At 37.8% G+C, this 24,263-nt stretch overlaps 1 protein-coding gene across 16 annotated transcripts in view; it reads left to right on the top strand.

The window, feature by feature from the left end:
- LOC131156741 (protein HUA2-LIKE 3-like) overlaps positions 1-23,816 on the top strand; it is a 40,808-nt gene extending 16,992 nt beyond the window's left edge. The window contains exons 3-13 of one of the 16 annotated variants that reach the window (XM_058110655.1): positions 2,067-4,235; positions 4,415-4,560; positions 4,735-4,928; positions 7,410-7,518; positions 11,944-12,053; positions 12,163-12,350; positions 12,443-12,917; positions 13,036-13,501; positions 13,637-13,804; positions 22,188-22,240; positions 22,332-22,890. In XM_058110655.1, coding sequence (XP_057966638.1) covers positions 2,067-4,235; positions 4,415-4,560; positions 4,735-4,928; positions 7,410-7,518; positions 11,944-12,053; positions 12,163-12,350; positions 12,443-12,917; positions 13,036-13,501; positions 13,637-13,804; positions 22,188-22,213 — 4,051 coding nt within the window. In that variant the 3' untranslated portion in view covers positions 22,214-22,240; positions 22,332-22,890. Of the gene's footprint in view, positions 1-2,066; positions 4,236-4,414; positions 4,929-7,409; positions 7,519-11,943; positions 12,054-12,162; positions 12,351-12,442; positions 12,918-13,035; positions 13,502-13,630; positions 13,805-19,941; positions 20,158-22,187; positions 22,241-22,331; positions 22,891-23,475 lie in introns of those variants that run through there. The other 15 variants (XM_058110654.1, XM_058110651.1, XM_058110648.1 and 12 more) reach the window with 15 other exon arrangements.
- The last annotated feature ends 447 nt before the right edge of the window (positions 23,817-24,263 follow it).

Here is a 24,263-nt window from a genome sequence, read left to right as displayed (position 1 = left end):
CCAAAATACCCTTACTAACTCACAGTTACTAACATAACCTCTTAACACATAAATGACCAAATAACCATTAATAGGTAGCTCCAACTTATTTTGTATGCTTACATGAGGATTGTGTTGTGATGGGAGCAACCCTTGGTGCTTTCTGATGATTGTGTTGTGGGATATGAGCATGACAACCTTATCATTGGAGATATGTGTCCCATGGTTTTAAAGATCGGTGTGTAACGGCCATGATGGATGTTACGTAACATTATTATCGATGGCTTCCAAAACCATTGGGCAATATCTCAGAGGTACTTCGGTCCACAATTGTTATGACCGTTATGGTTCGTTATGGTATCGTAATGGCCCTTACAGACTGTTACAGTGCCACACTAGCTGTGAATGACAAAATTAGGTTTTTTGAATCCTTTTTTTTGCTTTCCCTTCTCTTTTCCCTTTATTGAAGCTTTAGTCAGTGATTTTTAATTAAAAAAATTCATGTTTTGATTTATTTTCCTTAGAATTTAGTATGCATTTTTTTTAATGACTACCATTCAAATAAACCAACTTTTTCTCATTAAATTAGATATGCTTGTTTTTTGCTTTATTTTCCTTGGCATTTATTTATGTATTTTTTGCTTTTCTTAAACCTAGTTTGGAGACTAAAATACTTCCTCTGGTTTGATTTTTTGTTTTTACTTAACATATGAACATCCTATATTTTCTTTTTTGGATAACAAAAATTCCATTAAAGATGGAGTACAAAAATGGCACTCTATATTTTATATTTTTTTAGATTTATGATTTCTTAGTTTGAATTTCACTTATAATCAATAAAGTAGTGAAACGTAGAAAATGCATTCTCTTCTCACCAAAAGCAACTAAAGCGACCAAGATGACATCCAACACTTGTAGTATGTGTTATATTTGAATTGATTAACATTTACTAAAAATGATTAGAGCATTAGTATATAGGATTTTGGAGTAACACTACATCATAGTGTTGCATAGTCAACATTCCTTTTATATGAACATGGAGTTAATATTTTCTAGAAAAATCTTACTTGAGAACCACACACCCAAAATGCATAAGCCTCAAGTAAAAAGGTACAAAAGGCGTGCCTTTTGTCTAAATGCGTAATGCTCAGTATGTAATGCGTTAGCCTTTTTGGGATTTGGTATTTAAATTAATCCTTAAGGTGTTTTAGCCATGCCTTGCCTTGAATCGATTTGGTGTGGAATTGATACAAATCATATGAATTGAATCGTGAATTGTAAAATTCTAATCACTATGCTGAAAGTTATAAAATCTGATTTTCTGTTTTTTTGGCAAACAATTAAAAACTGTCAACAGAAACAGAAAATTGGCAACATAAACAAATGCGTTTTCATAATCTGTTTAGTCACTCTACAGAAACAAAAATAGAAAACTGAAATCAGAAATGATACCAAACAAGCCCTAATCTAACGTTTTTGGTTTTCTTTCATTCCTAAACTAGACATTTCACCGAGCAGAAATAGTGATGACTTTGAGGAAGGACAAAGTTGTCATTAAAAATTTTGTTTTGCAGGCATTACTGGTGGTTTGAGGATATGCCCCCTCTCCCTCTCTTTTTACATGTGCGCGCGTGTGCATGTGTGTTTTTATAGCACATCATGGCGAAAACTTCCAGTCTCTGATCATCAAGAAAGCTTTTACTGTTGCATTAATTTTCTAATGCAGAAAATTTTCACAGATCTGCAATTTTTTCTGTGGCAGATTCATTTAGTTATGCAATCCATCAATGGTTCACCCTAGCTTAACTTGCTGTTTTTTAATATGCATATGTAGCTAAGTAGCTTGGAGTTTTGTCTTTCTGTCATGTCTCAGCAAGTTCATTACTTTTGAAACCGAGGGCAACTTATGTGCTTGTTGGTACGTTCTTGAATAATTGGCTTCTTTTGGATGATGCTGAGATGGTTCATATGCTTACAGGATGTTTTTATTTTGTATTTCATTTCTTGGTTTGGAAATATATTGACCTTATCCATTTTGTTGTGTACATATTTTGAATGCTAATGCTGAAGGCTTTTCTTCCATGCAGAGCCTTCTGCAATCCTGCCGATGTTGAAGCATTTACAGAAGAGAAAAAGGAGACTCTTTTAGTTAAGTGTCAAGGTAAGGGAGCTGATTTTGTTCGTGCAGTACAGGAGATCATTGATAGTTATGAGAAGACAAAGAAACTGAACCAACTTGACGACGCCAGTTCTGGAGGCGAAGTTACTGTAACAAATGCTGCTGGGGATTCAGTGGACACAATGGGTAATCTTGAATTGAAGGATCAGACTGAAGTTCCCTTGGCTTCAGTCAATATACGACTAAAAGCTTCTAGTTGTGCTAAAGATAGAAGTGAGCCAAGCCTCCCCGTTGAAGATGCTGCAGTTGCAGCCCAATTAGATGCTTTGCATGATAGGGAGAGAGTGTCTGATGAACCCACTGAAAATGTGTTGGGTCCAGAAACAACACTATCACCAACTTACTCATCGAGAAAACGATTTAGGGGTACACAGCCAAAGAATTGCGTCACACTCAAAAAGACACCATCAGTGAGAAAATCTAGAAGTTTATCAAGGGGTGAATTTTGTAGATTTCAGAGCTTCATGATGCTGTCGAATGATGGCAGTAAAAGTTCGGAGGACATAGCAGTCAATTTAACACGGGATGGATCCTTGAGAAATAACAAAGGATCCAGAAAGTCTCCAGTTGCTTCTGTTTCTCATTATGTAGATTCACCATCTTTTCCTGCAAATGGTAGCATTGAGGACAATGGTTCTGAAATTGTTACAGTTGAATCTGACACCCATAGTTTAAATGAGGGCAGCACTATAGAGTCAGGTTGTAAATATGAGCAGCCCGACAAGGTAGTTGAATGCTTGGAGGAAGATATTAGGCTGAGCAAAAAGCTTGATCTTCAAATGAGGTCAGTTGTTACTAAGAAGAAAAGGAGACCAAACAGAAAACGTGCAGCTAATGATGTGGCTGCTTGTTCCGCTAGATTAGATGGAGAAACAGGTCTGGAGGCAGGGGGGCAAAAAACTGGAGAAAGTTCACCCAGTGGATGTGAAAGGTCAAATGGAAGGTGTTCTAAGGAAGATGGTGATGAGCATCTACCATTAGTAAAGCGAGCGAGGGTTCGAATGGGTAAACCATCATCTGTGGAGGGGAAGCTCAATGACTACATACAGACGGAAGATAACTCAGAGAAATGCACAATAGAAGCGACAGCTAATCTGTTGGGGCAGGTCTGTTCATCTTTAGCTTGCAGTGCTGATGTCCCTGCGGATAAAAATGTAATTGTGGTAGAGAGGGCTGTTAGCACTTCATCGCCTGCTGATAATTGCAATCAAATTACAGAAGATATGCCTCCTTTGTCATATGTCAAGAAGAATAAATCTTATGGTTGTTTAGTTGATGGTGAAGCTGCTTTGCCGCCTTCTAAACGCCTTCATCGTGCCTTGGAAGCTATGTCAGCTAATGCTGCTGAAGATGGTCAAGCATATAGTGAAGCACCTTCCACTGTGAAAGCAGTGATTAATGAGTGTCGCTTTTCTTCCGTGGGGAGATGCCCTGACATGGCCATGGAAAGCAAAGCTGGGAATACCTCAGGAGTGCAGGAGGATGCAGAGGTTCTTGCTCATGATGATTCTCAGGTCGGCATTTCTGGATCTTCACCCAGTTTAAACCTACATGTATCTGAGGAAACAGCAAAATTTTCCATAGAAGTGGAATTTGGCAATCAGCCTGCTTTAAGTTCCGAAGGTTCAAACCATCAGTTCTGCAAAGATGTGGTTATGGAGGCTGCAGACTGTATTGATGGTATAGATCCTAATGGTTCATCTTTTGGTATTCATGCTATTAATACACTGGGTGAAGTCCGAAGTCCACAGCCTTTGCCAGATACTCTAGATAGAAGACCAGGCAGTCTGAGATCCAATGAAAATTCATTGAATGAATTGTTGCCTTCAAATGATGAAGGCAATGGGACTTCTGAGTTAAACAACAGTAGAGCAGAAAAACCAGAAAAGCCTGTTGAATTTGACAGTTTAGAATGCGCTAAGATGAGTCTGCATCCTGACTCAGGGGCTGAAGAAACGGGTAAAGTTTCACCTCAGAATGGGACTAATTTGCTTCTGTATGGTGCTGAGGGTAATTGTTGTGAATGTATCATGCTTTTGAAGCCTCAAATAGATGACAGCATCCAAGTTAATGATACGTAAGCTTTTTTGCCTGTGTCTTCTGCTAGTTTATTCGAAAGAATGATTGGTTTTTTAAGTGGTGTCATTTATTATCTCTGTTGTCCCTTTTCCATTAGTCTCTTTTTGATGCACTTTTATTTTTTTTAATTTTTTTTTTGCATTCTAAATCTCTATGGCTGTTACAATGTTGTCTTAGGCGTGAGGTTGTGAATTTAGACCATAAATCAAGACAGAAGGATGTAAATGCTTCTCCATCTCCAACTTCAATGAAGGTTACAACATCAGCTGTGCGAGGGGGACATCATATATCTTGTTCACCTGAAGTTTCTGTCAACCATTCAGGTGAGAAGAAGGTCTCTTGTATCCCATCAAGTCCATCTTCGATGAATGGAGTGGATTGTCCCGCACAAGGCGTGATATGTGGTTTGTCTTCAGCTAGTAGCACCTTTTTTCTTCAAAAAAATAGCTATTGTAGTCCTGTTCATTTACACAAGGAGAAAACTGTGCGTGCTTCAGATGATGAAAGAAAGTTTGAAGCTGCAGCAACTCATAGACCGAAATCTGTGGGCAAATGGGGCAGTAATGCAGATGCAAGTACTCTTCTAAAATTCTTTGAAAGCATGCTTGGAACATTAACTAGGACAAAGGAGAGCATTGGTCGAGCAACACGTATTGCAATTGATTGTGCAAAGTTCGGTAATGCTACTGAGGTGGGATAATATTCTTTTACTTTTGAATATTAACAATTTTGATGTTACCTTTCTTTAATATTCCAATTGCAGATTATACAAGAGTTTTATAAAATGGCAAGGTTGTGCCCTCTTAGAATATAAGGGTGGTCTCCCCCCTCCCCCCCCCTCCCGCCCCTCCATGTTAGAAGTGGCGGCTGGCCTCTGAGCACTCCATGTTTGCTTTAGCCTAGCTGTCTTCTTCAGCCAGCCCCACCTGCTGCTGCAGCAGCAGCTGTGTCTTCTTTGGCTACTTTCTCTTGCTTTTTATGTTTTCAGATGAATAAGATCTGATGGAGGCCTACCCACTGCAGTGCCACCATCACCAGCTCAGTTGGTGGCATCCTTGTGCAGCAACCTGACAAATGGTGGCAGCGTGGTGGTCCGGCAGCAATATGTATACATGATCTCAGATCTGCTCCCCTCTAAGCCATGGTTTCAGATCTGGCCAAGATTTCAGATCTGGTATCATGAATGGATATTTTGGTCTTTTGAATGATTTGCCTGTTGCAATCCAAATATGGGGTAGGATGTAGTCGTATTCAGATCTGACCAATCCAGTCCAGTGAGTTGAATTCTGTCCCATAAACTTTAGCCACTGAAGCGAATGCATTCTAATTGGGGCGGGACTTGGATCAATAGTAAGGTTGCTCCTTTGTGACAAGTTGGTCATTGGTTCGAGTCCAAGTAAACAGCTTCTTCACATGGTATGGGTAAGGCTGCAAACTCTGTGACGTCCCAACCCCTACCCTTGCAAAGCAGGGAGCCTTGTGGCCCAGGAATAGCCCTTTTATATTATGTGTGTAAGAAACCTCTACTTCTAGTACCTGCATGTTTTTAGTCTCATTTGAAGATTTATTGTTATATTTAATTTTTGGAAAAATGACACCTCCCCTGAGGTTTGGTAAAAAGAAGGATACCTCCCTTGAGGTTTCAAAAATGCCACAGACCTCTCCCGAGGTTTAAAAAATGCCACAAGCCTCTCCTGAGGTTTTCCAAAAAGACAGACATCCCCTAAAAAAACTTGTCTTTTTGCAAGATATAAAAGGGGGGGGGGGGGAGTTTGTGTCGTTTTTGCAAACCTCAAGGGAGGTCCTTAGAACTCTTGAAACCACAGGGGGAGGTCTCTGAAATTTTTGAACCTTAGGGGAGGTCAATGTCTTTTGCCCTTTATTTTTTTTTGTCACTCATAAAATTGGTAAATATTTTCTCTCTAGACAAGGGTTCCTATGTTTGTAAATGTCTATTAAAAGGGGAGCTGAAGAGGTTCTTAGAGATATGGAAGCAGCTTGTTTTTGAACTGAATTTGACGGTGAAATGAGGTCCAAAGTGTAGCAAAAAGCATGCATGAAAAACTACATTATAGCTGAATTTAATGGCAATGATGATATACATACCGAGTTAGGTAAAAAGATGGGTGAGAAATGTATGTTACCAACCTGCAAAACCAAAGAAACAGGGGTAGAGACCTGGGGAACACTAACCAGAGAAACAGGGGTAGAGACCTGGGGAACACTAACCAGAGAAACAGTGGGTAGAGACCTGGGGAACACTGTGTCAGGAAAGAGGACCATAGATTTAATTGTGGCAAGTTGAATTGAGCCTATGTGACCCAACCAGTGGATGTGAGCACATTTAGCTTGCTTGGTGTTTGAAGAAGTAACATCCTTCCCAATTTCCCATAACATATCTTTCCTGACCGCCACATGTTCCCCCCTCCCTTTCTACCCTTATTTACCATCCCTCCCCCTTGTGAATCCAATAGTCCCCCCCTCATCAATTTTACCCCCATCTTCATGAGCAGTGCTATCTTGACCCCAATTACGATCTTCATCATCCATAACTCAGCCTACAACCTCACTGCGCTGTGGTGTTCCCAATGTGCACCAAATAAAACTCAAAACAGGGTATGCTAGCTGTATACCTGTACTCCCAACTGGGAAGACTGAGGAGTGTATGGTGGCATGGTTTTCCTTTAGTTGGAGCTTAGGTTTATTGGCTTAAGTTTCTGGATTTACATTTTGGAGTATGTGAAAATTAAGCATGGACTTGATTTTTCCTGTTGTTTACTATGTAAATTTGTAAGTTCGTAAATCCCTACCCCATGTTTGGGGAGCTTGGAATTTAGACCTTGGATTTGGATTCGCAGGAATTTGGACAAAATGAAAATTATATTGCATTTTGTATTGTGTTTTGTTCAGATCCACACAAATCCAAATCCAAACCCAAGACCCGAAATCTGTGCTCCCAAACACAACCTAAAGTCAAAATTGTGGAAACTTTGAATAATAATTTTGGGTCTGAACTCCAGTATTCCTTTATAATATTAAGGGGAGACAACGCTGCTACCCTGAACCTCATGCATTTGTTTCTTTTATCTTGTAATGACAATGAAATTGCATCAGGAGTTCTTATATGCTGATTAAATCTTTTTTGTTGATTTATATGAAATTCTCTACTTAGGTGTTGGAAATTCTTGCCCGTAATTTGGAAACTGAATCAAGGTTACACAGACGAGTGGACCTCTTCTTCCTTGTGGATTCTATAACTCAGTGCTCTCGAGGATTGAAAGGTAAATTCATTTGTTGTATTTTTGTGCGACAACTGCATTTTGAAGATTACAAGGAATACAGATGTATTTTGGGTGCATTTGTAAATACTGCGAACGTGTGCATGTGTGTATGTGTGCTTTTTATTATTTTAATATTTTTATTTTAAACCCAAACTAAAATGATAATTTTTTCCCTAACAGATGGAAGATTTATTTATTTATTTGTTTCCAAATTTTGCCCATTTTACTTGCATGCTCTTTAGGAAAGAAAGGAGGGAGGTGATTTCATTAAAGAAGAAAGAATGAGAATAGAACTTTGTTCTAAAGAAAAAAAGAAGCCAAAAAACATTGTCCTAAAGGAAAAAAGAAGAGACTACAATCAAAATAAAACTGTCTTCCCATCTTGTAGAAGATTCACTTGCTGCAAAAGACCAGAGAGAAGCCCAGTAATTCCCAATGCAAAGAACAAGTATCTTTCGAGAAAAAAATGTATAAGCATTCCTTTCCATCCAAACTCTGCACAAGACTGCAAATTCCACAATACCACAAAATTGAACTGTTGCCACTCTTCCCAAAACCTATAAAAGAAAATATGCAACGAGTCCACCAAGACCGGGCAAACCCAATTCTCCCTGAGAACTTAAAGTAACTTATTCCAAATCTCCAAAGGGAAAGGGCAATGCAGAAATAAATGCGATGCAGATTCTGAGCTATTGAAACACAAGAAACAAACAGATAATGCCTTCAAATGCCTCGTACTTTGAAATAGATCGTCCGTGTTAAGTCTATTAAGAACAGCCAGCTAAATGAAAGCCTTTTATCTTGGAGGATACTTTTATCTTTCCAGATGGAATGATGAAGAGGAAAGAGCTTAAAAATTCTAATCAAAAGATTTCCTCCAGCTCCTTTCATTTTCACAAAAATGATGTCCCAAGAAGTAAAAAATCCATTCAAGTAAGAAAAGAAGCAATGGTGACATTACGTGCTAAGGAGAGAATATAAATGAGGAAATGACATGAATAGCGCATAATTCCCCACCCAAGTGTTCTCCTAAGAATGGATTTGGGATCCATTGCCAACAACACATTTGACATAAGGGGTAAACAAAGAATAGATTTGTGCAATAAGCTTCCAAGGACTTGCTGAAGTACTTCTTAAACCTAATTAAGCATTCCACCAGTAACAGGTAGGCCAAATTTTCTTTTTATAACTTTATGCTGAAGGGAGTTATCCTCAAGGGAAAACCAGCACAACCATTTGCTCGTTAAGGCAGTATTCTTAGACACCAATTTTCCCAAGACCTAAACCCCCTTCATCCTCGGATCTACATACAATCTCCCTACTAAAAAGGTGACCCCTTTTCTCTCCAAGCATCCAACCAAAGAAAATCTCTTTATTTTCTCAATTTTACTAGCTACCTCTACCTCTTTCCGAATTCTAAACATGGACAGATAAATAAAGATGATAATAGAAAGATAAGCCTGAGGGTGGTATGACCACCTTTGGAAAACAAAGCATCTTTCTAACCCTCAAAGCGCTGACACTCTCCACCACTAGATCCCAAAACCCAGTAGACCTATGGTTACCCCTCAAAAGAACCTCTAAAAACAGGCCACTCTAGGATACCACACCTTGCTAAGGAGGTTGTTTTAAATACCTGCAATACTTAGATTAATAGTAGTAATCTCACTCAGTCCCTAAATATATTTTTAAAGCAGAGACGACCTCAAAAAGTTGGAGAATTGCAAGTACATTTGAGAGAGATAGAGAGAATGATCACCTCAATAAAGTATATTGTCATCATTAAACTCAATATGAGGCACAATTACTGCCTTCCTGCCCACCCTAATTCCTCACATAATCTCCTATCCAATGCCCTACTCAATGTATCAACAAGAAGAACAAATAAAAAAGGAGGTAAAGGGTCCCCCTTGTCTAACACTTCTTGAGCTGAAAACACTACTTTGGTTCCCCATTGATGATGGCCGATTGGAAAGTATTTGATAAACACCTCTTTGTCCAACCATCCCATCTCTCCCCAAAATCCTTCCTAATGAAAATCTTGTCCAGGAAATTATCAGTAACCTGATCATAAGCCTTTTCAAAAATATATATTTGAAAATTAACTCCCCATATTTTTCCTATGAACATTCCTCGACCACTTCATTAGCCCAACAAAATAGCATCTAATATTTGTATTCCCCCCAATAAAAGCACTTTGAACTTGAAATTTATTACCCCTATTCCTTACTCATCCTATTTGCTAGCACTTCTGCAATAGGGCGAAAATTATCACTTCAGTGGCCTATCCTTCTAAGGCACTGGAGTGATGAAAGTTGAAAAATTATTGTTTTTGTCCAAGCCCTCATTAAAGTATGACTCGTTAGAAACCTTCATCAAGTAAAACCCTAACCACATCCTTACAATCTTGAAAGAAAGCTGTAGTAAAACCATGCAGGCCTGGAACCTTATCCCCTTCCATCCTGAACACTACATTTCCAACTTCAGTCTCCTCAAAATGCCTCTTGCCAACTCACCTGGTCATCAGCAATGAGACTCCACTCCAATGCCTCTATCATAGATCTACTCTCATCCTCGATAAATAAATTGGAAAAAAGTATTCTGTAATCTCATTTGCAATCAACCGAGGATCTGAAGATACTACTCTCAACTCCCATTCCTTACCATCAGCTAGCCTATGAAAGAATTTAGTATTACAGTCACCCCATCTAACCTGTTTAAATTTTGTATTTTGTTGCCAGCTGCCCATTTCTTGAAAGATCACGTCCACTGACATATTCAATGAGACCCTCTTTGCTACCTTCAACTCCCCTAATCTTCCACCCTCTTTCTATCCAATAGGTCAATCTCACCTGAATGCTAGCCTTCTTAACCCTATTTTTTTTCATAACAACTTCAACATTCCATTTTTTCAAGACACCTGTTAAATGTTTTAGTTTTTTCATGAACTTTTTTTTTTTGTTTTTTTATACAGAAGAAGATATATGATATAGAAAGAAGGGAAGATACAACGTGTATGACAAGGAGTTCACCAAATAAAAACAAGAAAACCCCCTACGAATAAGAAAAAATGAAAAAAAGGAAACCAAAAGAAAAGAACACTAGTCAACCCCTTGACAAATAACACTACACAATGTTAACCAAGGAAACCCCTTTTCAACTCCTTTCCATCATAATTTACTTAGCTCTTCAATTTCCTAGTTCGTTTTCTCCCTTCAACTTTTGACTTTTGCCACCACCATGCACACTCATTTCCTCCAAAATCAGTCAACTTCAAGCCCATTTTATCCAAAATATCTTGTCCTTCTAAGTCTTCCTCAGGACCCGCCTCCACAGGTGTAATTTTTTTTTTTCTTGAACTTAAAACCCTCCCAACCTCTTTGTAGACCATGAACTCTTAACCAAAAGTATGAAAAAACTTATGATCCGGCCACATGTTTTCAAATGATCTTACAATTGATCTTATACTAGCCTAGACAGGGAAACTTGAGAGAGACCAGGAAATCATCCTCCCACTACAAAACAAGAATTTATCTAGGCAACTACCAACTGATCTCTTTTTGCACACAAACTAAGAAAAGACAGCTTTACTGAAAGTATATCCACAATCCCTAATAAGCCTATCAAAACTCTGCATACTCAAAGCAACCTTTTCTTGCCCCAGGAAATCTCACTACATCAATCTCCTCCCTCATTCCGGAGGACAAAAACTAATCACGGCATATAGCTTGTCTCAAGAAACAGACCGAAGTGCAGGCCTTGAAGGACCATAAACTGAATAGAACCACCTCTGATCCCTACCTTTAATTTCCAACGACATTAATAAAGAAAACAGACCTATAAGACTATCAATTCTATTGAAAGAACATCTCACAAAATAAGAACACCCCCAGCTGACTTCCAATCTTCAAACTGTCCCAAAGACATATAACCACCCTCATCCACATTTCAAGTTTTGTCTCTTGTAAGAAAACAGTATCTGGAGAATTTTCAAACAAAACTTCGTTAATCAGCCTCCTCTTCCTAACATCCTCTAAACCCTTCAGTTCCAACTAATAGTTTCGTACCTTAACTAAACCCCCTCCCCCCTCCACCAAAAAACAGTAAAAAAAAATCTTGACCTATATTCCTCCACAACTCATCTAATTTTTTAAAAATATCTTCTTCCTTTAAAAGAACCTGCAGGTCATGGTTGTCGCTCACCTCTCAATGGAGTAATGGCTAAAATCCCTCCCTCATTAGATTCCTCCCTTTGGCATGCAGAAATAGCAGTAAAAAAGCTGAAAATGGTAGAACAAATAACAAAGGGACAGTAGCAACAAGATTTCTAAATTTGCCCTCAGTTAATTTAATTTATTTATTTTTGGGTTGTGTGTGTTGAGGATGAGTAACCCTGTGATGCTGAGATTCTATTTAAATTTTCAGGTGATGGTGGTATATACCCTTCAATCATCCAAGCAGTGCTGCCCCGTTTGCTGTCAGCTGCTGCTCCTCCAGGAAATACAGCACAGGAAAATCGTAGGCAATGCCTAAAGGCAAGTGAAAGAAGATTTATGGTGTTTTATTTTTCTTTATTAATTATTTTCATCTCTCTTTATTTTTTTTTAGTCTTGCTTACTGTAGTTTTGACTACTCCTTGAGTAGGTTTTGAGGCTATGGTTAGAAAGAAGGATCCTTCCGGATTCTCTCATCCGGCACCATATACGAGAACTTGATTCCCTTAATGTTTCATCTTCCATTGGTTCCTTTTCTCGGCGCTCATCAAGAACTGAGAGAGCTTTGAATGATCCTCTTAGAGAGATGGAGGGTATGCTCGTTGACGAATATGGAAGGTTTGAATTTACTTGATTGAATTAACTCTTGATTAGATATTGATAGATTTTAATAGATTATCATTTATTAATTGTTTATCTTCTTGCCTCAGCAATTCAAGTTTTCAGCTTCCGGGATTCTGTATGCCACGTATGCTTAAAGATGAAGATGAAGGAAGTGATTCTGATGGAGGAAATTTTGAGGCCGTTACTCCTGAACACAATTCCAAAACCCCTGAAGAACAGGAAGCAATCCCCACATCAGCTATTGAAAAGCATAGGCATATTCTGGAGGATGTTGATGGTGAGCTTGAAATGGAGGATGTAGCGCCCTCTAATGAAGTTGAAATGAATGCAACTAATAAAGTTGCTGAAGTATATATTGTACAGGCTTCTCATCATCGATCTGAACAGCTTTTTCCATTGTCATTTGCCCCTCCACTACCCTGTGACATGCCGCCATCATCTCCTCCTCTGCCAACGTCCCCTCCTCCAGCTGCTCCTCCTCCACCCCCTCCACTGCCCCCTCCAGCAATATCCCATCCTTTCACTAATGGTGTTGATTCAAAGCTTTACATGGATACAAATGTGCGCCCTGACAATTTTTTGTTAATTATTTTCTTTCTTTTTCTCCGTGTGGCATATTCTTCTAAACTGTAGGGTTTATTTTATGCTCATTGCAATTTTGGTTGGCCTGCAATTGCAGAGTATGCCAGACAGCTTACAACAATCAATCTCAAAGCAGTCAATTAAGCCAAAAATCAACCCAACAATCTCAGATGCCGTACATTATCATGCACCTGAGCATAGAGATTTTCAGATGCAGATGCAGATGTCTGAACCCTCTATTTCTTCCTCTTTCAGCAGTTTTCCAATCTCCCCATCACCTATGCATTCAGTGAATAATGTTCAGCCAACAGACTCTGCTGCTTTGCGTAACAAGGCTTACCAGCTACGCCCACCTCATCCTGCACCATCAAACCAGTTTTCATATGTTCAGGCAGATCAGCGAATGCCACCACGAAGGGAAGCCCAACCCCCATTATACTCTAATCGGTACCATTTTGCACAGAACATGGATGGTGGAAACTTCTACAGTGACCAGGATGGAATGAAATCAGGCTCACATGAGCCCAGTGAAAGGTGGAGATTTTCTGCACCCTCGTTTCACGGTAAAGTTAACTTGGTTGGACTTGATGATCTTTATTTCATTGAACGAACTTGTAGCATAGCTTTGCAGCCATATTTTTTACTTGTTGGCTTCTGTTGACAGTTGTATTATTCCGCCCTTTGTGCCTTAGGTTCAGTTAATCTTGATAGAGTTTCTTATGCAACTGGTCAATATGGTGGCCCACTGCATGAACCAGCGAGAATATCAGACCAAGGCTGGGCTTTTCCTCACCATGGGATGAATCATAGAAGCTTTGTGCCTGTTGGACCACCTTCTGAAAATGGATTTCCAGTGGCAGTTAGAGGTATGTTTTTGCTCTGTCCCTATTCATTACTGCATTCATTTTGAAAAAATTGAACAAAAATAAAAATAATGTTATGCACCTTTAAAATATTTGGACAGTCTTCCCAAGCTGTTATGGATTCTTATTTTTCCTGAAGACATTTTAAAAATTTAGTTCACAGAATTTTTAGAAGCGAATCAATATAGAACTGTTATAAGGTCTAACTTTTGGTGTATTCATTTAGAATTATGGCTGCTCCAACCATGACATCATCACTACGTAATAAATTTTGATAGATTGAAGATATTGTGAAATGTGCAGATAAATGTTGTGTTGTGGAAGATTATTAACACAAATTATAGAGACTATATGCAAATAATTTAAGCATGAAGCTGAGCAAAATGAAGTCATCTATAAGTATTAAGACTTGATTGTGAATTTAGTTTTCTTTTTGCTGATGTTAGGAGAGTTGGTAACAGATGTAGGATTGCGAAACAAAATGAATTTTTCACCAGTCAGGGATGGCAATAGGGAGCATGGTTTTAAATCCCAGTAGCGGGTAGCGTAACCTAATGGTAATAGGTGTAACGGGAAGTGGGAGTAGTGGATGTTACATAATGGGAAGCAGGTGTAACGACCCTGAATTTTTTTGAAGCACACACAACCTTGTGCATATTAGCGTACTTGCATGTTTTAAGCTTTTAACCCTTCTTAGAAAGAGTTTTAGTGTATTTTGAACCCTTTAGTTTGACTAACTAAGTTATTTGGTAAGGGCAACAGGTTTACATTTGTTTTTTAAACCACAATTAATAGAAAAATTATGTGTGTGTGCTTATTTATACTTCTCATTGTTCTTATCTATGATAAATTCTTATGTGTGCTAAATTAATTAATAAAACAAAATATATTATACGCTCTATTAATCTATTAGATACATAAACTATGCAAATAATAAAAATATAAAATAACTAGAAAAGAAAGAAGGTTGAAGTTGAAAAATTTAGAGCATAAGTATCACATTACTAATATTATCGAAATAAAATATTTCCCTAACAATTTAGTATTTTCAAATTGTTAATTAATGCATCTCTTGTGAGTATTTAAAGAAATATAAAATTATGTATCATTGCCATCCTCATTATAATCTTTTCGCCCTCTTGACACATGGTATATATTGAGAATTATTTATGAATGAGGGAAAAAGTGAGAAGAAAAAGTAATAAATAAAATAAATTTTTTGGCTTAACAGTCTTGTATGGTTATGTAACGGCCATAGCAGCCTTTACGTAACGGTCATGGTCTGTAACGGCCGCTAGAGCCTTGATTTTTCTTGTCACTGATTTCACAGTGTGTAATGTTAGCGGTAACCCAAAAAGCCGCTACCGTTATTTAAAACCATGATAGGGAGTGACATCTGGTGAGACCTGGGGAGCTCCGGTGAACTGTGGTATCTGAGGATTCTGTTTTCACCATTCAGTTGAAGCCGACAAAAAGATGTTCAATTTGGTTTGTTTGGAATATGTTTCATTGTGCTTGTCAGAATTTGTGGGAAGTCTTCCTTTGTGGTTTTAGATTATGAGGAATTGCAGTGGATTTTGAATATAGATGATTTTGTTCTGATCTGATCTTTTGTGTTTTAGAAAATGGTTCTATGGGGGGTTGTTATTGAAGGTTGCTGGCGGATTTTGCCCTTCCGAGGTTGATGGCCAACAAAGGGGGGAGGGTCTTATGCCTCAAAAAGTTAGGGAAAAAAAGGTCAAAATCGTTCCATTCGAGTTCCAGAAGATGCAAAGGTGTTAGGGTCATGGAAGTTATGTATAGTGTTGAAGATGATAACTACCTATAGGGATGATGATCGGAAGAGGGGATAAGGGGATGTGTTGTATTGTCACAATTGTGGATGGACGGCTATCTGTGGGAGTCAGGTGTGGAGGCGGTACAACATTCTTTGTCAACCTCCAGCTATGGGTATGAATTGCACCAATGAGGGATTTCTTCATAACAGTGGGGATCCTGTTGCCATAAAACAAGAAAAGGGTCCATAGTTGAGGGTAGAAGATCTGATTTTGGAGACCCCTTAGCTACTTCAAATTTTAAAATTGATGGGCCTTACATATATGGGTCCGATTTGGTTGGGTTTAAGGGCAGTGGGCCTAATATCTTGCAGAATGTAATGGACTGGCCTTTTTCTAAGTTGAAGGATTCTGACTTTGAGACACTGAATAATGGCCAGCCTCTCTCTTGGAGTTGTGGGAGCAGATTGAGTTGGGGTTTTCCCCTTAGGGTTAATGAGCTAGATGGAATGGATTGGAGGTTGTGCAAGTGGACATGTCAGCTAGAAGAAATAATTCAGATTGTACCCAAATTTACAATTCGGTTTTGAATGGCTTTAGCAGATTCTGCTCTAATTGGTCAAATGGATTCTAAAGATGCAGAGCCTATCATCCCTGTGCAGTGAGCTTTTTCTTATTTGTTATCTGCTTTGAGAGGGACGACGCGGCTTGCTGAGGAGCCAAATCTTGGGGAGAATTGAATCTAGAGTACTGTGAGTCGGACAATGATATGGGGAGTCTGTGAGTCTGACAAGGGATTATTACTGAATCAGTTGATGGCAGAAAATGTGGAGAATGAGTTTGATTTTCTCTCACCTTGATGTCCTAATTTTGAGGGGACCGTAGATTGTTCAGTGGAATTGGACGAGTGCAGTTTGGGCAGCATGAGAGGGAGATGATGGTCCTAGGAGTTCCCATGAAGAAGCGGAAATTGGTGTTTGCCATTTAAAGATCACAGATGACTGAGTAGGAAACTTAATTGAGGGGTCTTTGGCTATTGTCCCTTCCATCGAGTGTTATTCTAGTGATGTCATGACTGAGAGCTCCAGATAAAGAGGTGGGTACTGCTGTGCATGAGGCAATGAGCCTATCTTGCATGTCAGGGGGGCCACGATGGAGCCCAAAAAGATGTCTTACTCCTAATTGTTTCAAATTAATGATAATCCATTGTGCCAAGGGATGAATCTAATGTGGGAGGAGTTATAGCCATTAATCTATTCATGCGGGGTGGCAAGGAGGGGGTTAATGAGTGACAACTAGGATCCACTAAAAATCCTGCAGGATTTTGGAATTAAGTTTATGAGTCCTTAAGGGCAGGAGACGAAAGTCATTGTTACTCTTAAAATGGTTGAGAAAGGAATATAAAAAAAAGGTGCAAAAGAATTGAATAATTTAGCTAATTTTTTGCATTATAATTATTTTTATGGGTACCTCTCTTCTGACTCAGGTGGACTGTCCGAATGAGCAAGAGATGTTTTTTGTTGGGCAGTCGGATGGGAGATGGGATTTATTGAATAGATGAGTTTACCAGAGGGGTTTCTATGGAGGATGGTTGTTAGAGGGTACTTATGGAGGATTATGGTATGACTAGTCGAATGATGAATCAAGGGGTGCAAGCTTCAGTAAGGGAAAAAGAGACAACTCAATTGAGAAGCATCTCAGAGCAGATGGGAGACCATTTATGTTCCTCAAAAAATACAGTGGTGGTAATATTTTTATTGAGGATTCAAATGGGTTGAAACAGATTTAAAGGAAAGTTAAGTGGGGAAATTCCGTTGGAGAAGAAGTGGTATGACGTATCAGATGAGGAGGGTGATGTGATTTGTGATTTTGATTGCTCATAGATGAGGTTCGTGTACAAGTTGGTTATGGATAAGACAATTTTGATTTTATAGGGGCTCATTCCTTGCAGTCAAGGTCTTAAATTTTGATTTCGACTCAAATTTCGAAGCTCCAAAAGTACGGAAATTTCGACGAAAATTTCGATTTTGATGTCAATTTCGATTTCGATTTGAAAAAATAACGGAAATTGGTAGTAAAACATAGAATTCTTTGTGAAATTTTAGAAATGGTTAACAAACATAATAATGTAACTTTTAGGATTAATATATTACAAATTAAATACATCTATGTTTTGTATGAGGTGGAAAAGTTGTAAAATAGTATATGTATCAAACATATGTGTAAGATAATATACATTAAACATATTCAGTTAATACAAATGGAATTCATAATCATTTAAATATTATTTATTATATTAATAATGATAATTTAGACATGAATGGTTAAATAAAATATTACTCTGAGTTTATTTTTTGATATAATTTCAAAAGTGCTTGTAATAATCTTTTGTTTTGATAAAATAAATAAAAGAAATTAAGATAGAAATTTCACTTCACTCCTAAATTTCTCATTTGAATTTTGACGAAATTTTATCGTATAGTTAAAATTTTGACAAGTTTTGTTAAAATTTCGAGATTTCAATAAATTTTGGATGATTTGTTGATATTTCGACGGAAATTATGCAAAGATGGAAATCGACTGCCATTTCGATTTCGAGGGTGACGAAAATTAGAAATTTTAACAATTTCGTGGAAATTTAAGACCATGCTTGCAGTCTTCACCTCCAATGAAGGGTGTAGAAGGAGTTCGTGGTTCGAGGAATGTTGAAGTAGAAGAGGTAGAAGACAAGATTGAGTAGAATTTAGACAAGTACTGATTTCCTGTCTTGTATTCAACATATGCTGGATAAAAAGGGTATGCGATTAGCTGAGTCAAAAGGAAAGGTAGTCTGCTTGGATGGTGGCATAATTAAGGCTAGGAAGGGGCAAGGGGAATTGGCTAACTTGCACTGTTCCATCAATTATGATGGGAAAGGACTGAAAGGAGGTTTCCTTATTTGGGTGGTGGGCAATAGTGGTATGGATTGTGTACAGTTTTGGTTTGGGTGGTCTTTAGTCTTTGTTTTTATTTTCTTTGAGGATTCATTATCCTCTCTTGCTTGTATTAGAATTGTCTATTTGCTCCCTGTTAGAGGTATTCAAGAAATGTTTGCAATCGAATAGATAGCTCTACGAACAAATGGATCAGTACAAATTGAAAATGGGAAGATTTGTACCGGCTATATGTTTTGTCACCACTTTGTGGTAATACCTTCTTTTATTATCTAAAAAAGTGGTTAAGTTATGAGAATGTGAAAGGTTTAAGGAATATGTGAGAAAGAGGTGGCTGATCAAGGAAGTTTTTCAAAGGAGTTACCCTGATGTTGTTTTTCTTCATGAAACTAAAATTGAAAAGGCTTTCACCTGGACTCTTTATCTCGTGACAGGACTAGGCAAATGACTTGTCACAGGTACGGAGGCTCTATAGGCTATAAGGTTCTCAACCTAGATATATGTATCTTGTGCTGCAAGTCCAATGAGATTGATGCACACCTTTTTCTTAATTGTTGGGTGGCAAGTAATATTTGGTATCATGGTTTTAAATCGCGGATGCGGGTAGCGTAACATAATAGTAACGGGTAGCGGGAGTAGAGGATGTTACATAACGGGAAGCGGGTGTAACGACCGTGAATTTTTTTGAAGCACGCACAACCTTGTGCATATGTACTTGCATGTTTTAAGCTTTTAGCCCTTCTTAGAAAGAGTTTTAGTGTATTTTGGATCATTTAGTTCGAGTAACTAAGTTCTTTGGTAAGGGCAACGAGTTTACATTTGTTTTAAACCACCATTGATAGAAAAATTACGTGTGTGCGCATTTATACTTCTCATTGTTCTTATTTGTGATAAATTCTTATGTGTGCTAAATTAATTAATAGGACAAAATACATTATACACTTCATTAATCTATTAGACACATAAGACATACAAATAATACAAAATATAAAATAGCTAGAAAAGAAAGATGGTTGAAGTTGAAAAATATAGAACGTAAATTTCACTTTACTAATATTATCAAAATAAAATATTTTCCTAACGATTATTTAAAGAAATAGAAAATTTTGTATCATTGTCATCCTCATTATAATCTTTTCCTCCTCTTGCCACATGGTATATTGAGAATGATTTATGAAAGAGAGGGAAAAGTGGGAAGAAAAAGTAAAAAATAAAATAAATTTTTTGGTGTAATAGTCCTGTAGCGGTTATGTAACGGCCGTAGCGGCCTTTACGTAACGGTTGCGGTTTGTAACGGCCACTACGGTTGTGATTTTTCTTCACACCGATTTTGCGGGGTGTAACGGCATCGGCAACCCAAAAAACCGTTACGTAACGGTCACGGCCTTTATTTAAAGCCATGTTTGATATGCTCTTTGCTCATGTTCTGTAGAAATGTGGGCGGCTCCACGAGATATAGTGGTTTTGGGAAGAGTGAAAGAGGGAGGCTCTGTGGTTTTGTGCAATGGATGCATTTTTTTGGATGTTGTGGCTTGAGAAAAACACAGAGATACGTAAAGCTCAGTTGGCTTCTCATGCCTAGCTAATTTGTTTGCTCTTTTTGGGAGCATTTTTTTGGAATTTTTTTTGGGGATGTTGTCTGATCTCACTCGGATTGGAGGGCAGCACAATTATTGTTAGCTATTTCGTGGAGTATGCCTTATTTTCCATCTTTTGTAATTATGGTTGGCAACTAATGGATTTTTGTTTTATATATTTTACATATAATATTAGAAAATATTATTCATGTATTAATATGATATATAAGATAAGATAATGCAATATAATATTTTATTATAATTTGATATTATAATGTGACTATATACTGATCAACATTTTATAAGGCTATAAGCATCTCCCATGCTCCCAGCTACTCAAATAAGACATCTTACAGATTTTTTATAAGTTTCCTGCAATGATCCAAACACAACTTATTTACTATAAGCACTTTCATTAGTGATGGGAGAAATAAGTACTTATTTATATGTGGCATCAAGGGGCGTAGTCTCATCAATTAAGGTGGAAGTGAACATCCAATAACCCTTGGTTGAGACTCAAATTGGTACCGGCGGAATCAATCTTTTTGCTTGGAATCCTGAAATCTTGTAGGAAATTTTTTAATTCTCACAGAGAATTTAAATTTTACTTATTGCTCTTCAGCTGGGCATGGACATAATTAGATGTTAGCTTAGTTTCATCTTGGATTAGATTGCATAACAGAAATAAACCTGAGCGGATATGGTTAGGTCAGGCTAGGCTGAAGATAACTTTGTTGGGTAAGGGTGGTTACAAGTCTTGGTTTAAGGATTCATGATCAGGTTCATATATTTTTGAGAAAACAGGTTGCAATCCATCGGACTTGTGGTTGGACATTGCACAATTCTCACTCTCCAGTGAGGGAAACTTTGACAGTTATCTCCAATGACGACAAGGGATGCATCCTTCTGGCGACAGAGATCTGGTGATGAATCTGTGTTTATCTTCCTCTCAGACCAGGGACTGCAGCTATGGAGTTTTAGTGTTGCTCACATCTCTTTGAGAACTAGGTGGTTATTCTCTGGAGAGTGGGGATCCTGACGACAGCAGTGGCAGCGGAGTTTTCTTTAAATATTGATTTCTGCTTTTTTATTTTGGCGACTACCTCTCTTTTGTTTTGTTTTGGATTTGTTTTTGTGTTGGTTTTTTTTTTTTTGGTTTTTTGTTTTCTTGCTTCTTCTCTGTGTGCGTGTTTGATTGGACTCTGGTGGTGAACTTGAATGGATACTGTGTGGTTGTGGGGAGTTAATTAGAAAGGAGGGCTAGGGTTTGCATACTGTGGTTTGGAGACTGCTAGGCTTTGGCTGGTGGGAGACTGAGTTGATGGCTTTTTTTGGGGGGGGGGGGGGGGGGGGGGTTGTGTGTGACGAGCAGTGAAGAAGTGAAAGTGTATTGGAGTGGAGCTTTGATATCAATTGACTTAGAGGTCTGACTGGAAAGAGGGGATGTGGCGGAAAATTATGCAGAATAAAAGGTGAACAAGGTAAAGTTAAATGGAAAAGAATATAAAACCCAAAGGAAGACGAGGAGAAAATAAAAGTATAAAAACAAACTTCAATAGGACACTCAATATTTGGTCATGCAAAGCTCCTTCAAAATGCACACATGGAAGCCTTTATGTAGGCTGAAACTCAAATATAAATAAGGGAACAAATAAAATATAAATAATAGTATAAACCCTAATGTTTCAAAAAAGAATAAAAATAGTCTAATCTCAATTCTTATTTTCTTGTCATCAGTTGATCTGTTGGATCACTATGAATATTTTAAGATCTTGGAAGCTGTAGGAGTGGGCGTGGGAGACAGCGTAGAAAGAAAGTGAGGAGCGTAGCATTGCTTTCTTAGTGTGAACTCCTGGCCTAATTTTTTAAGCCATTTAGCTGTGTGTCCACTTTTTTAATTACCCAAAAACCTGTATGAATAAGTTGCTTGGAAGAAGGCAAGTCTCTAGACTTAGAAATTCTGTGAGGATTGATTTGAAACTCTGGATGCATGCTTCAACTGTCTAGTGTGGTCTTTTTAAAATGCATAAGAATGTTGCTTCTGTCTTTAGTACCAAGTGTTCCTAAATTAGGACCTTAGAATTTCTGTTTGGTGTTCCAGGGCCAAACTCTTGGGGACCGAGATGAGAATTATCAAAGGAGCATCAATTGCTGGTACATTCTTGCAATTATTTCTTTCCCTGTTGAGTGACACATCCAATTAATGTTTTCCCAACCTAACATTATACTGGTCCATAATTTTTAGGTATGGCCCATTTTTTACCTGGGTTTTGCGGCTTGTCTAAATACTTGGGAGTGATTTTTTTTTCTGGGTTATGGTTTTCAACATTGGAAGATCCAGATATTCAGAAGATTGGGAATTGAAGAACGGCATTCTAGCATCCCTGATTGTACATATGTATTTTATCATGTTGTCTGACATTGCATAGAGCAAGAAGAAAGTCTTGGAGTTTCAGGCTGTCATGTATCATTTTTTGGGTGGGTTTATTTTCATTAGGTTTTTAGTATTAATTTATTTCTTTAAAGCCCTTCATAGGAATTCAAGTAATGTTTCATGGGCTATTTGTTAGAACTTTTTCTTTTTGCCAAGTTATTACGTTTTCGAGCTTCTTATGTGTTGTATAAATACAGCTTTTGTTCATTTTTTTGGGAAACATCTGTTTTAGTGCGGCCTGCATTAGAATTGAGTACAGCACTCGTGCAAGGTAAAATTCTCGTCAAGTTATCTGATGATTCAAATGACTTGGGATAAACAAGTTGTCATAAATATCGAATAAATTAAACTGAATGATATTTGATTAGTAGAATGATGATCAATCACAAGTTTTATCAGTTTTTCCTTTTTCTGTACTCCACTGAGGGGTTATTGGATTTTGGTTAACACAACACGATGGCTCATTGTCTATTCGAACCATTTAGAGTTTGAGCATGAGGCCTCCAATATTAGATATTCATTGCAAACCATTTAGAGTTTGAGCATGATGCCTCCAATATTAGATATTCATTGCAAACCATTTCTCATTTTATGATTGAACATGGGAATCCAATTCTGGATGTCTTATTTTCAAACCATTGATTTTATCCTCTAATGAAATGCTTGTTTCATTAAGTTTGTGTGAGAATTATTCTTTGATTGTCTCAAAATATCAGGCATCAAAACAGAAGCATAAAGCATGCTTATTTGTTTCATCTTCGTTTGTAACACTGTCAGCAGGGCAATTGGTTGCCGTTGTATTATTCTATCAAATGGGAATAGATTTCAGTCGACAATTTTGCGCAATTAACACTTTTTGCAATTACTGATGCTAACATTCGCTCAATTATTTATAATTAGATAATGGTCTCTTATGTCTTTATATATATATATATATATGCTTTGAAACATGTAGCCGCAAGAGCTTACAAGGATGTCAGACATGAATACTATCTCAAAGCATGATCAGAGACATCCTCTTGCCTGTTGAAAAATTGAGCACTCGGCCCCAACAAGATCCCTCCCTCGTCACCAAGACGACGGCGCATCTTTACTCCTCTCTCCACCTATTCTCGACAGTCCTCTCTCAACGATTATTCCACACTGTCGAGAAAAGAAACAATGAAGGAACATAGTTTTTAATATCTCAAAACATAGAGAACATATGTAAGGTCCTGAAAGGCCTGTTACTCTGTAGTGTATTGTTAGTGTTAATAATATTTAGAACGGCTAATCAAATAGAAGCATTATTCTCAAGAGTAGACTTTACTCGTCCAAATAGGTCTGTGAAGTGGGGAAGACAAAGTTATAGATTTATAAGAATACTCACTAAAGAATCATCCATTAATGAGTGTCTCCTTTCAAAAGGAAGCCTAACCGCCTACAAACTTGATAAGAGTGTGAGCTCCAAAACCTCCCTATCATGATCCCTATGAAGATGGAATTGCCATTAGGAGCCAATCTCATGAGAAATAAATGAGGAATGGGGTAGATTCATTGTGCGAAAGAGGACATAAGATTAGCAAAGTAAAGAACCCCTTAAATGTCTTCACAAAACCTTTCCTATCACAAACTTTGTATTAGGAAAAAAAGAGCCTTTAGGTCTATTAAGGTATCCACTCGGGCTCGTTGAATGCACTTGCTATATGGTGCAATCAAACTCAATAGTCCTTGAGGTGCTTTTTTAACTCAGGGTGGAGGTTT

This window comes from Malania oleifera, chromosome 5 (genome assembly GCF_029873635.1).
Source record: "Malania oleifera isolate guangnan ecotype guangnan chromosome 5, ASM2987363v1, whole genome shotgun sequence".
NCBI lineage: Eukaryota > Viridiplantae > Streptophyta > Magnoliopsida > Santalales > Ximeniaceae > Malania > Malania oleifera.
Note: the sequence above shows the minus strand (reverse complement) of the source record. Positions and strands in the feature narration are given on the sequence as shown.